Source organism: Gossypium hirsutum, chromosome D01, assembly GCF_007990345.1.
Source record: "Gossypium hirsutum isolate 1008001.06 chromosome D01, Gossypium_hirsutum_v2.1, whole genome shotgun sequence".
Classification (NCBI taxonomy): domain Eukaryota; kingdom Viridiplantae; phylum Streptophyta; class Magnoliopsida; order Malvales; family Malvaceae; genus Gossypium; species Gossypium hirsutum.
The window spans coordinates 40,464,814-40,478,200 of NC_053437.1; the positions used below are offsets into that span (position 1 = coordinate 40,464,814).

At 29.2% G+C, this 13,387-nt stretch overlaps 1 protein-coding gene across 1 annotated transcript; it reads left to right on the forward strand.

The window, feature by feature from the left end:
• The first annotated feature begins 5,459 nt into the window (after window positions 1-5,459).
• LOC107922512 (UDP-glycosyltransferase 74B1) lies at window positions 5,460-7,682 on the forward strand. Its single transcript, XM_016852592.2, has 2 exons — window positions 5,460-6,307; window positions 6,707-7,682. Exons 1-2 carry the CDS (start codon window positions 5,666-5,668, stop codon window positions 7,442-7,444), a joined length of 1,380 nt encoding a protein of 459 aa, XP_016708081.1. The 5' UTR covers window positions 5,460-5,665; the 3' UTR covers window positions 7,445-7,682.
• Window positions 7,683-13,387: the final 5,705 nt, after the last annotated feature.

Genomic DNA, 13,387 nt, shown 5'->3' on the forward strand with positions numbered 1-13,387 from the left:
TTATTTTGGGTTATTTTGGAATCTATAAAGCAATAAAAAATAGTTTTGACCTTTGACTATTGGGTAAATTTTAAATTTGAATATTGGTATGTTTATATATTTTTTAAAAATAACTTTATTGAAAAAATAAGTCACCAAATTGATTTTTTTTTGTATAAATTACTTTGTTTTAAAATATAAATGGTTGTGCACATGTAACTTAAGTTATGTTAATATTGATTGGCCCAAATAAAAGTTAATAACATTACATGTGCAACTATGGTGATAAACATGTGACAATTATTCAGTTTTACATGTGAGCAATAAATTGACCTAAAGGAAGATTTATGGTTCGACATGTTCTTATTGTCAATGTTTGATTATTACACTAATATATCACTTACAAGTTAATATTTTGTCCAAAGATAAAATATTAATGGAGTGTTCGATATCTTGAGATGAGGTTTAGCTTTATTCAAATTATTTTGGTTTAAATTTGAAGTCTTATGTGAAGTTGTTTATGGTTTATGATTTACTCAACTATTATTATATTTTCCAACATCATTGTATGTTGTTTTGGGATAAATATATACATATATATATACTATTATCTTTTAATTTGATTGAAAGATGAAATTAAGAGAAATATTTTGAAACAAATAAATTCAGATTTTGGCTTTAGGTTTTAATTAAGGAATTCTAATATTTTAAATAGATTAGTTGAAAAAAATGCCGCCAAAGTGGCCTCTTTTGTGTAGATTAGTTTATTTGAAATATCAAGATGATTATATGTTTTTGTGATTCATGCGTTTATTAATTGACCCAAAGGTAAGTTAATATTTGTCAGAATTTCAACGACATCTGTGGTGATAAATGTGTGACTATTATAAGGTATTTTATATGAGCAATAAGTTAGTCCAAAGATTAATTAATTGTTTGACATAATTTATTGTCAATGTTTGATTACTACAACAAGAGTATCGCTTACTGTTAATGTTACTGTCCAAAGACTTGATATTAATGTTGTGTTTGGTACCTTGAGATGGGATTAGCCATTATTTTGAATTTATTGTTTACTTATGAATATTGATATGAGCTTTTTTTTATCTATTTTGTTCTAGATTCAACTAGTTTATCTTTTGCTGCCACAATATCTGCAAATTCTACACCCATGTTTAGTGAGACTAATTTTAAGGAATGGAAAAGGCAGTTATAATGCTAGGTTGTATGAACATAGACATTGCACTAAGGGAAGAATAACCCGCACCTCTCACTACGGAAAGCATCCCTTATGTTAAAAGGAATTTTCAGAGGTGGAATCGTTTAAATTGCATGAGTCTAATTATCATGAAGCACAACATTCCAAAAGCCTGTAGGGGCACAGGATCTGAAGAGATTACTCAGGCCAAGGATTCCTTGATGAAATTAAGAAACATTTTGCTAAAAACGATAAGGTTGAGATGATATCACTTTTAACTTCTTTGATGTCTATAAAGTATAAGGGTCAAGGAAATTCTGAGTAATCTAGGGGCTATGAGTTTTATGATCCCACAATTAGGAATATTTTTGAGATAAGAATTGCAACATTCTTTTAGGATGTTGAGTTTAGAAAAAGAAATAAGGTTTGAGACATTGCTTTTAAGGAGGAATTGAATTCTAACTCAGTTTCTACTATCACTTTTGACGATGTTTAGGTTCTCATACCTATCATTGATTAAGAAGTGAATCCATAACCTCAATAAGACAATGTTGAACAACTCCCTATTCAAGATGAGGTAATTATTATAGAAGAACAAACTCAACAACCTCAAGAATGAATGTCATTAAAAAGGTTCACTAGAGAAAGGGTTATAATGGCTTTAGTGGAATATTTTGACCTTAAGCTACATTAGATTAATATTAATTTAATGGTTTCTCAATGGTAACATTGATCATACATTTATATGGTGCAATTAGAAAACTTTGTGTCTGATGATGCAAAGGTAATGATTTGCAAATTAAAGAACTTCATCTATGGGCTTAAGTAAGACTTCTCGTCAATAATATTACAAATTTTACCAAATGATTATCTTATTCAGTTTAGAGATGAATTTTGTTGATAATCGTATATAATATAAGTTTAGTGGGAGTAAGGTTCTATATTTGGTTTTATATATTAATGACATACTGCTTGTCAATAATAAGTATAACCTTAATCAATGCCCTAAGAATGATTTTGAGATTACAAAAATGCATAAGATTTTTTACATTTTAGCAGTAAGGTATTTTCAGAGAACAAAAGATTACATGCTCACATATCGGAGGTCTAATCAGTTAGAGATCATCAGGTATACAGAACTTTGATTTTGATGGAATATGGATACAATATTTAGTCACTAAGGTGCAAATTGTGAAAATAAATTACAATATTTTATTCCATTAGCAACATGAGTATATCAAAGTCAAAACACATAGACTTTAAGTTCCTGGTTGCTAAAGTAAAAGTTAAGAGTGGTTAGGTGCCTATAAAGCATATTAGGACAAACTCTATGATTGCGGATCTGCTTACTAAGGGACTACACCTAAGGTTTTACAAGAGTACACTGCTCATAGAGGTATAATGTCATTTAAGGATATTTGGTTTTAGTGGGAGTTTGTACTTTTAAATGCTTTTATGTTATAGACAAATTTTTAGTTATTTTAGTTTATAGATATTAAGTTTATTTTCTACAGAAATAAAATTTATTTGGTTTATTCACGCTCTGATTTTGGGAAGGTTTGATCTCACTAAGGAGGACCAATTGAAAATATACATGTTTAGATCATATTGCATGTAATTTCCATGCTACACATCCATGCTTGATCTATGTCATTCGGTTGTGTTAATGTACGTGATCAGGGATGGATTTAGTTATGATATATGTAACGAAAGTCGCATTGGTTCTATGTTAACATAATTAATGGACGAGATTGTTCGGAATACCTTTTGGATATGATAGTAAAATTTTGAGCTCATAAGGTTATATAATGACATGTAATTGTAGAGTAATTAGTATATATATGTGGTCGAAGTGGGAGATTGTTGGAAAATATGGGCATCACATATATAATAATGGTAATTACATGTAATTATTTACTACAATGATATGTTAGCCCAAATTAAAAGTGATCTAATTTGGTTAAGGTTTATTAGGCTTTAATTATTAAATAAAGTATGGGTCAAATATGTGTAGATATTATAGTAATTAATTTCTAATCAAATTCTAATTAACGATGGGCTAATTAGGAATTAGGGCTAATGTGCCAAAGTTATATATATTAGGGTTATGGTCCCCAAATTACAACAAGATATATTTTCTAATATCCTATCCTTAGGAAAGAGAGGGCAAATATTCTCTGAATTTCTTGTGTGCAAATTTTTAAGATCAAATCCCCAATATCCTTAGATATCAATGAATTCATGGATTCAGGTACACTTTCGCATATAGTTTTATTCTTGATTTATTCTTGATGATTTGACATGACAGATCCTAGTTTACAGTTTTATTTTAGATTTATTTTACAATTCTAATAATTGAAGCTATCCAAATTCTGGATTCAACACCCTAGAAGTCAACGATAATCAGGCGCATTCATCATCTTTTGAGGAATATCGAAGATTGGGCACTTGAATACATCCTTAGAGAAGAAAACGCAAAAACATATCAAATGGCTAAAATACTTTTAATAGAGAAGAAGCGGTACATATGCTCATAGCTAATCCCTTTTAAGTATAATTTAATTGATTGTAACTTTTCTTGTTTTCCAAAAAAAAGGAAAATTGAGAGCAAAGAATGTTTAAAGGATAATATAGTCTAAAAAATTAAAAAAAATTAAACATGTTTTCAATTAAGTGATAAGTAAGTCTTTATTTATTTATCATTTATCACATTTTTCTATAATAAAAAATCTATCAATTAATTTTAATTTAAGGTTGTCAAACATATTTAAAAAATAAAACTACTGAAAATATAAAATTTTAGTTGACAATTTTACAACAATCAAATGGACCCTATTCTACTATATATAATCGAATTCAATAGGCGAGATTAGAAAAATAGAGTAAATATAATTATTATATTAAAAAGATATTAATGATATACATTTCCTTTTAATTTTTATATAAATATATCTTGTAGAACAAAAAACATTTTTTAAAATTATTGCATCTATTCTGTTATAATTACGATAAGTTGATATCTCAAATTAACTGATTATTAAAATGAATAAGAAAATATTTAAAAATTATATTTTAAAAATAATAAATATTATTATAATAATATATTTTCTTTTCATAAATTTATATATAAAAGAATTAAAAATGCTATTTAAAATAATCGGATTTAAAAATTCATAGATAAGATCTTTTTTATTTCATTGCATAGATATAATTTATTTTATAAATAGGGAGAGATTCAATTACACTAGTGGTTTTATATAATTTTATAATTTTTTATATGATTAATATTTTAAAGATTCAATTGTTATATTTCATAATTCATTGATATAGATAATGTATAAATATATTCCTTATATAAATGTATTATTTATATTTAAAATTTAAATTAATGTAAATGAATCTGTATTTAAATAAAATTTTTATTTTGACTCGTGAGGGATAATTTAATTTGTCCAAAAGAAATTTTTGCACTTTCCGTTTCGAAAGAGATTCTTAGGGCTAGTTTGGCAATGCTTTTAAAATGTGCTTTTGAAAAGTGTTTTGGAATAATGCTTTTGAAAAGTTTGGTTTAAAATTTGAGTGTTTAGCATTGCTGTCAAAAAGTACTTTTGAAAAATAAAATGTTCTTTTTAGACATGTTATTATCAAGTAACAAATATGCATTTAAATAATTTTTAATTTAGTTAATATTATTATATTTTAGTAAGAATATAAAAAAATTATTATAACTTGTTGCTAATATTTTAATATATGAAATATAAAATTTAAATATTTTTAAGTAATAAATATTAATTATTTATAAAATTTAATTAGAATATTTAAACTATATTTTAAATATTTGAATATAACCATTAAATATTTATAATTAGTATTTTAAAAATATTTTTTATTTTTAATTAATGATTTTAACACATTTATAATTAAGCACCAAGAAAAAAAAAGGAAAGTACTATGTTATTGGAGGGGTGAAAAAATAATTAACCAGCAAAAGTACTTTTGGGAGAGGAAAAATTAAAATTTTTAACTTCTCCTCTCCAGAAGTGTTTTTCAAAAACACTTCTGAAAAACTAAAAATTTCAATAAAAAACAATTTGTTTTGCACAGTTTTTCTTCCAAAAATATTTTTGGAGTGAGAAGTATTTTTTAAAAGTAATAAAAAACTTCCAAAAATACTTTTAGAGTGAAGTGTTTTTTTTAAGCAATAAAGAATTAACCTAAGATAACTTCACTTATAAAATATCATTATATTTTCACACATAGAAATCACGTGCGAGTGTAGGAACCTCAAACACGTATTTTACACCACAGAATGAAAGACGTACCAATATTGCTTTCGCCGTTCATTTCTATTGCTGTCAAGTGCCTGTCTTCACACCTTAAACCAATTTTAGATTTCTCTTCCTCTGGCCTATAAGAGGACACCCTAGCTAGCAATCAGCCTTCAATTAAGCACACAGAGACGCTTTAACAAAAGAGAAGAAAAAGCAAATGGAACACAAGCAGTTCAAAGGGCACGTGATACTTCTGCCATACCCAAGCCAAGGCCACATCAACCCTCTTCTCCAATTTGCTAAACGTTTAGCCTCTAAAGGTGTCAAGGCAACACTAGCCACCACCCACTACACATTCAATTCCATATGTGCAGCTCACATTGGGGTCGAACCTATATCTGATGGATTCGATGAAGGTGGCTTTTCTCAAGCTGGAAATGTAGACTTTTACCTTAAGTCATTCAAGGAAGAAGGGTCCCGATCGCTGTCGCAACTCATCCAAAAGTTTAAAGACTCTAGCACCTCTGTTACCTGTGTGGTGTATGACTCGTTTCTGCCATGGGCTCTTGATGTGGCAAAGCAGCATGGGATTTATGGAGCTTCTTTCTTTACCAACTCTGCCGCTGTGTGTAGCATCTTTTCTCGCATCCATCATGGCCGGCTTGCTCTGCCGCTGACCCCTGAAAGCAAACCCTTAATGTTACCAGGACTTCCTCCATTGAATTTCCGTGACCTGCCCACTTTTCTTCGGTTTCCAGATAGCTACCCTGCTTACTTGGCCATGAAATTGAGTCAGTATTCGAATTTGAATGAAGCTGATTGGGTTTTCGATAACACCTTTGAAGACTTGGAAGGAAAGGTATGTTTAGATCAATATTAGTACTAGCCATCTCCGGCAAGCCAGAAAATTTTTTTTCTGACGGGCTAAAGTTATATTATAGATTTTATGAGAGATAAAACGTCATTGTATTAGTTTATAATTTTGCTGCTTTTATAAGGACTAAATTACAATTTTATTATTTTTGGGAGCTAAAGTGTAAATTTACCATATAGAGGTGTTAAAAAATTTCCCATTTTATGTCCCCTGCCTGTCCCCTTGGTGTTGCCCTTGCTGACCATAAGTAGAATTACCATCATCATGATGCTGCCAGTTCAACAATCATATTACCATTGGTCAAAGTTTAATTGATTCCATTTTCATTATTTTTTCACAGTTTTTTAAATATGCACTGATATTTTTAGTTATATGTTATTGTAGGAAGCAAAAGGCGTGTCAGAGCTCTGGCAAGCGAAGTTGATTGGGCCTATGGTACCATCTGCTTACCTAGATGAAAGGATCAAAGGTGACAGAGGTTACGGTTCAAGTTTATGGAAGCCACTTAGCGAAGAGTGCATGGAATGGCTAGAAACAAAGCCATCTCAATCCGTTGTCTATATTTCATTTGGAAGCATGGTTTCATTAACAGAGGAAGAAACGGAAGAGATTGCTCGTGCCTTAGAGGAAAGCAATTTGCATTACCTGTGGATCGTCAGAGAGACGGAACAGAAAAAACTGCCCAAATGGTTCCTAGAATCAAATAAAGAAAAGGGCATGGTGGTGACATGGTGCAACCAACTAGAAATGCTGGCACATCCAGCCGTAGGCTGCTTTGTGACACATTGTGGGTGGAACTCAACCCTTGAAGGGCTAAGCCTTGGCGTGCCAATGGTGGGTGTGCCCAAATGGGCTGATCAATTGACGGATGCCAAGTTTGTGGAGGAGATTTGGGGGATTGGAGTGAGGGCCAAAGAGGATGAGGAAGGAGTTGTGAGGCGAGAGGAACTAATTAAGTGCTTGAAGGAAGTAATGGAAGGGGAGAGAGGCAAAGATATCAAGAGTAACGCTAACAAATGGAAGGAATTGGCTAAGAAAGCAATCAGTGAAGGTGGGAGCTCTGATGAGTGTATTAATAAGTTCGTCCAACATCTGATGGCCATAGTCGAACAAATTAATTGAAGTTGCTCCACTTTTGAAGAATTATTGACTTCAAATTTGTGGTTGCATGGATTATTTATGGGTTAGTTCTTTTATTTTCTAGCCTCATTCTAGTTGATATGCGTGACTGTTGATTTTTTTCTTTTTTAAAAATTTGGGAGTTGGGTTATTACTGTTTGAATCCAAACTTCCCTGTCTTGCAATTAAATAAAGAGATTGTTAGGCTGTTGATTAATTATTTAAAAAAGCATTAATTTTACATTTATCTTGTACTTTTTTTCTTTATACAGTTCTTGATAAACTGCATTTTAGTCCCAACATTTTAGGGATCGATGCTTTAAAAATTGGATTGGTAGTTGAATAGATTATGTAACTAGTTTGTGGGTCTTATCGGTTAGAATAAAAAATATTAAAAATAAAAAAATTCAAAAATTTCGGTTCAATCGATATTTTAGTTAGTTCAAAGCCACTTTTTAGATAGTATTCTAGTTCGATTTTTGATTCAACTGATCCAATCGATCAGTCCGATTCGCTTCAAACAACATTACATTTTAATAAATGGAATTGAATATATTCTATTCGGTATTATCAAGTTAATTTTGATATATCTAACTAGTTAATTTAATCAAATCAACACTTTATTAAAAAAAAGATTTATGTTAGTCTATCAACATATCAACTATGAAATTCTTATATACTTTTTTTATTAGACTGTCAACATATCACTTCTAAATTTATTTAAAATTTTTAAGCCTTTGAAGACTTTACAACTAATTTTTAATAAGAAGGTTAAGTACCATTAATTCATATCTTAGTCTAGCACTCCCTAGAAAATCTAAATCAAACTTCTTTATATAAACTCTCTTAATCTCTAAAAAGTCTTCGAACATTCTATGCCATATCAAAGCTTTGTCCCATTCTTTAATCGTACCGATAACTTCTATAACCTCTGCTAGTAATTCTCAACACAATCGTATGAAGTACCTGTAAATTTTGTGTATGCGTTTGTTTTTGAGATTATTTAAATGTAGAGAATTCAAACATAAAATCTCTTTGTAAATCAAGATTTGAGCCGTAACTTTCTTATCACTACAAGTTGGAATTCTCTTGTAACTAATAAGTCTCCCTTTTCTTGGCTCCGGTCTTATCTGTAGTGAATTAGAACCACGATTTGAAGTTTAAGAGACTCCACGTGGAAAACCATCCAAGAAAAAACAAACTTAGTGGATCGCTTGATTAACATCCTGTCATGTCAAAAAAACATAATATGTGACAATCGCATGTGCCAAGCTGAAAACCTTATTGGATTCCACGAATATTTAGTTGATTTTTTTTCTTCTTTTTACTTAGTGACTCCTATTTCTGCCTTTCTTTATTTTTTTTCAATTAAAATTAAGTGTATGCTTTCCACTTTACGCTTAAAAAACTTAGAAAAGTTTGATCAAATTAACCGATTATAAATTAATATTAAACTTTCTAATACGATATCAACGCAATATCAATAATTTAAAATTTTTAATAGATGTTAAAATTTCTAAAGCAATACTTTTAACTTAAACCAAAATTTTTAATTTCATACAAAATTTTTTAATGTGTTATTAAATTTTTTAAACAATACCAATATCTCTACGTGATACCAAAATTTTTAAGCTATATCAATGCAATACTAAAATTTTTAACAAATATCGATATTTTTAACATGATATGAAAATTTTTAATTGATGCAAATTTTTTAATTAAATACCTGTTAGATATCAATATATTTAACAAGATACACAGAGAAATTTTGATACTCGATTAAAAATTTGATACTGCGTTAGAAATATTGATATCACGTTAAAATTATTAGCATCATGATAAAAATTTTTGTATACCAAGGCCACAATAGGAGAAAAAATAATTTGAAGATAAATTTGAGGGGTGGGGAACACACACAAACAAAAATAGTGCGTATTGATATTTAGTTAGAAATTTTATATACCAAAATATATTGTACTTTGGGATACAAAATTAAATATACTTCATTATATATTATTTTTATGTATTGTATTTTAGAAATTTGTATACCAAAATATATTTTAGTATCACCTTATATATTTTGGTATAAATAAATAATATTTAAATACAAATTTTATGTACGGTATTTTTATTATATATTATCATAATAATTACTACATCAAATAAAAAATTGACTTTTAGTATATATGTTTTGATTTTTACTTCTGTTCTTGGGATTTTGAGTTGCTAGTATGTTAGATTTTCAGTTGTTTGGTTACTTTTCAAGTTAATTTGTGTTTTAGAATTATTTTAGGAGTTTTTTTTTTTAGAGATTTTTACATCTAGTCAAATTGTAGGATTTCATTTTAGGCTTTAATCTAGTTTTTTTTTTAGAATATTAGGCTTTTATATTTTAGTTAGATTGTAGAGTTTTTATTTAATTATCTCGTCTTTCAATTAATATTGTCTTAAGAGCAATTAACTTGACTACACAATATCATCATTACGGTTCTCGACGACGACATCAACAACTTGATCGCGACACAATGTACGAACACTGAGTAGAGAAATATGCATAATTGATTTAGAATAGGTGATAAGTAAAAGAATAAGAAAATAAAAAAAAAGAGAAAATCTAATCTAAAAAAATATGATAAGTAAAAGTCTAATTGTTTACCCTTCTTTTCTAAATCTCCAAAAAGACTTATAAAGTAGTCTTTATAGTCTTTTCTAATTTAACCTAACAATGACAATTATGTCATTACTTAAACTTTGACCTAAGGCTTAATGGAGAGAAAATTGCCCTTCGAAATTTTTCCTTGTTAGGCTCCACTATTGTGACACCCAAACCTTGGTGTTGCAATGTAACACCCTATACCCAGCTTGGTCGCCATGCCCGAATACAGAGTGCCACACCACTGTAATAGCCCATTTTTTAATGGTGTCGAAAACAGTGGTTTCGGGGCCACAAGTCCAACGAGTAAGTTCGTAAATATTATTATTTAATATTTACGAGTCAAATATGGTTTTAAAAAGGTTTTTGATTTGGTAATTTATGTGATATAAATGATTAATTAAGTTTAAGTGGTAAGACCATAAAGTCAAGTGGTTTTAGAAAATGACGTATCGGGACATCGTTTCTATAAACCCAACCATAAATATTTTTATAAATACTTATGGAGTGTTATTAAGGTTGTATTAAAATTTTGTTAAGAAATTTTAATGTTTAGATAGTTAATTAATTAAAATGAACTAAATTGTAAAGGATGTAAAATTTGATCACTATTAGGTTTGAGTGATTAAGTGGCTTAATAAGTAATGGTAAAGGGACTTAATGGTAGCTAAACCATTTAAGAAGTTAGCAGACAAATATGGGCATGGATTTAATGTTTTATTTAATTATTAACCAAGGTTAAAATGATAATTTGATAAATTAAATCAAATTAAATAAAAACAAAAGTTATTATCGTCATTTTCATGTCTTCTTCACCGAATTGTAAGAAGAAAAAATGGTTCACAAGCTAATTTGGTATGTGATTTTTGGCCCGTTTCTAATTGTAACATCCCGATTTTGGGCCTAGTTGAAATAGTGGTTTTGGGACCACAAATTTGACGTGATAAAATTTATTTTTATTATATTTTTATGGTCTACGATTTCACAGAATGATTTTGTGAAAATTTCATTCGAAAAGTTCGACGTTTGGGCACTCAATTTAGTAAAAAAGACTAAATTGTAAAAAGTGCAAAAGTTGAGTTCTATATGTTAGAGGTGTCCAATTGGTATGAAATTTTAAATTTAAGGTCCTTTATGGTAATTAGACCATTGGTTCAGTTGGTAGACAAAAATGGACATGGTTAGGCATGTTTCCAAGTCATTTAGTTATTAAAATGAATTAAAAACAAAATTAAAAGCCAATTTTTGTCCATCTTCAAGCTAGGGCCGAATTTTACAAGGGGGAAGCCATAGTTAGGGTTTTCAAGCTTCCAAGCTCCATAGTAAGTGATTCCAATCCCCTTTTTTAATGTTTTTTTTACGTGTTTAGAGTTTCGATAACTTAATTTAGCTTATTCTAGCAATAATTTAACCTAGAGTTTATATTTGGAAAAATAGCCATAGGTGAAATGTGTTTATTATGATGTTTTATGATAGAATATGAAGCTTGAAATTATGTTAAACAACTTTTGCTAAGCGATTTTAAGTGAAAACGAGTAAAACAACATAATAAGTAAAAATACCTAATATTTATAAGTAAGTGTTAGAGTGAGAATTTGATGTTGCCATAGAACGGAAAAATGTTCAGCATGTCATAAAACATAAGAATAAGAGATGAAGTTTAATTTTCGAGCTTTGGGACAAAAGTGTAAATATGTAAAAGTTTAGGGGCAAAATTGTCATTTTTCCAAAGTTTAATTCAAGGACAGTTTTGATAAATGTGAATATTAAATAAGCTAAATTTTCTATTATAGAACAAGAAGAACGAAATCTGGAGTTAGACCGGGGAAAGAAAAAGATTGAAGACTAAATTGCTAGATTTGGTCAAATTTTGTACCGAGGTAAGTTTACGATAAATAAATAAAATATTTAAATAATTATTATTAATATTTTTATTTTCCAGCAATCATGTATTTACTTCATGAAATTATTTAATGTTGACTCAAGTATGAGATGACAGAGAATTAGTGATACAAGCCCCATTGAAACATTGGGAATGTATTGGATACAAATGTCATGACATTTGGGTAAAGAGATCCCATGTAAGACCATGTTTGGGACATGACATTAGCATCATTGAGATTATGAGAGGTATCATATAAGACCATGTTTGGGACATGGCGTTGGCACCGAGATGAGAGGTCCCCCGTAAGACCATGTCTGGGACATGGCATGGGCACCGATATGAGAACTCCTATGTAAGACCATATCTGGGATATGGCATTGGCAGTAAAGGAAACATCCCATGTAAGACTATGTCTGGGAAATAGCTTTGGCATGTTATATTCAGACAAGAGACCCGAGTATCCTTAGTATTCCAAGTGATTCAACGGGCTAGAAAATGAATTAAGTTACACGAAAGTTCAAGCAAAAGCATTATAACTAGATTTAGGTGAGTTATAAAGGATTGAGAATATCTTTATTATCAGTTGAGAAAAATAATTTCAGTAAGTGAAGAGTAAGTTATAATCGTGAGTTATTTAAGCAAGCAAGTAAGTAAACAAGTAAGTGAGTAAGTAAAGAAGAAAGTAAAGATTCTAGTGCTTGATGAAAATTTATGAGTATGATGGTTTATGATAAATGTTGTTATTTATTTACTTGTAAAATTACTAAGCTTTATGCTTAATTTCTTTATTTTCCTTATTTTTATAGTATTGCCAAGTCAGTTCGGGGATTACCAGGACGTCGGAGTTCGTCTCACACTATCAACAAACATCTCAGTATTATGTGATTTCAAAACGTGTAAAGTTATGGCATGTATAGTGACTTAGTCATTTTGAATATGTTTATATGATATGGCTAAAAATTAGCTATTGAAATGGCTAGTTAAGAACATGTTTTGGTGCTATGTATGCTTAAATGGTAGTTAATACAAAGAAACTATAAAATAGTAAAAATTTGCAATGGAATAATTTTTGGACAGCAGCAATGATGTGATTTTGAAAAATCACAAAAAATAGTATAAATGGAATTATAAAGTGAATGTGATATAGAGTTAAATCTTATCGAGTTTATTTTTACATAAAAGAAACGGTGTAAGAAAATGAATTTTATATTATGAGATATTTGAATTTTAGTGAGACAGGGTCAAAATTGTTTTTGAAGCCCTCTGTTCTGACTTTAGAAAATCATTAAAAATTGTACAGAAAGAATTATGAGTTATAATTTATATGTATAGAATTCTTAGTGAGTCTATTTCAATAGAAACAAGAAAAAGCACCATATGAAGTCTGTACATTAAGATAATTGATTTT

Coding starts and splice junctions, on each gene's coding strand:
- LOC107922512 (XM_016852592.2), top strand. CDS start 5,666: ATGGAACACAAGCAGTTCAAAGGGCACGTGATACTTCTGCCATACCCA. Junction 6,308..6,706: donor TTGAAGACTTGGAAGGAAAG/GTATGTTTAGAT, acceptor ATGTTATTGTAG/GAAGCAAAAGGCGTGTCAGA.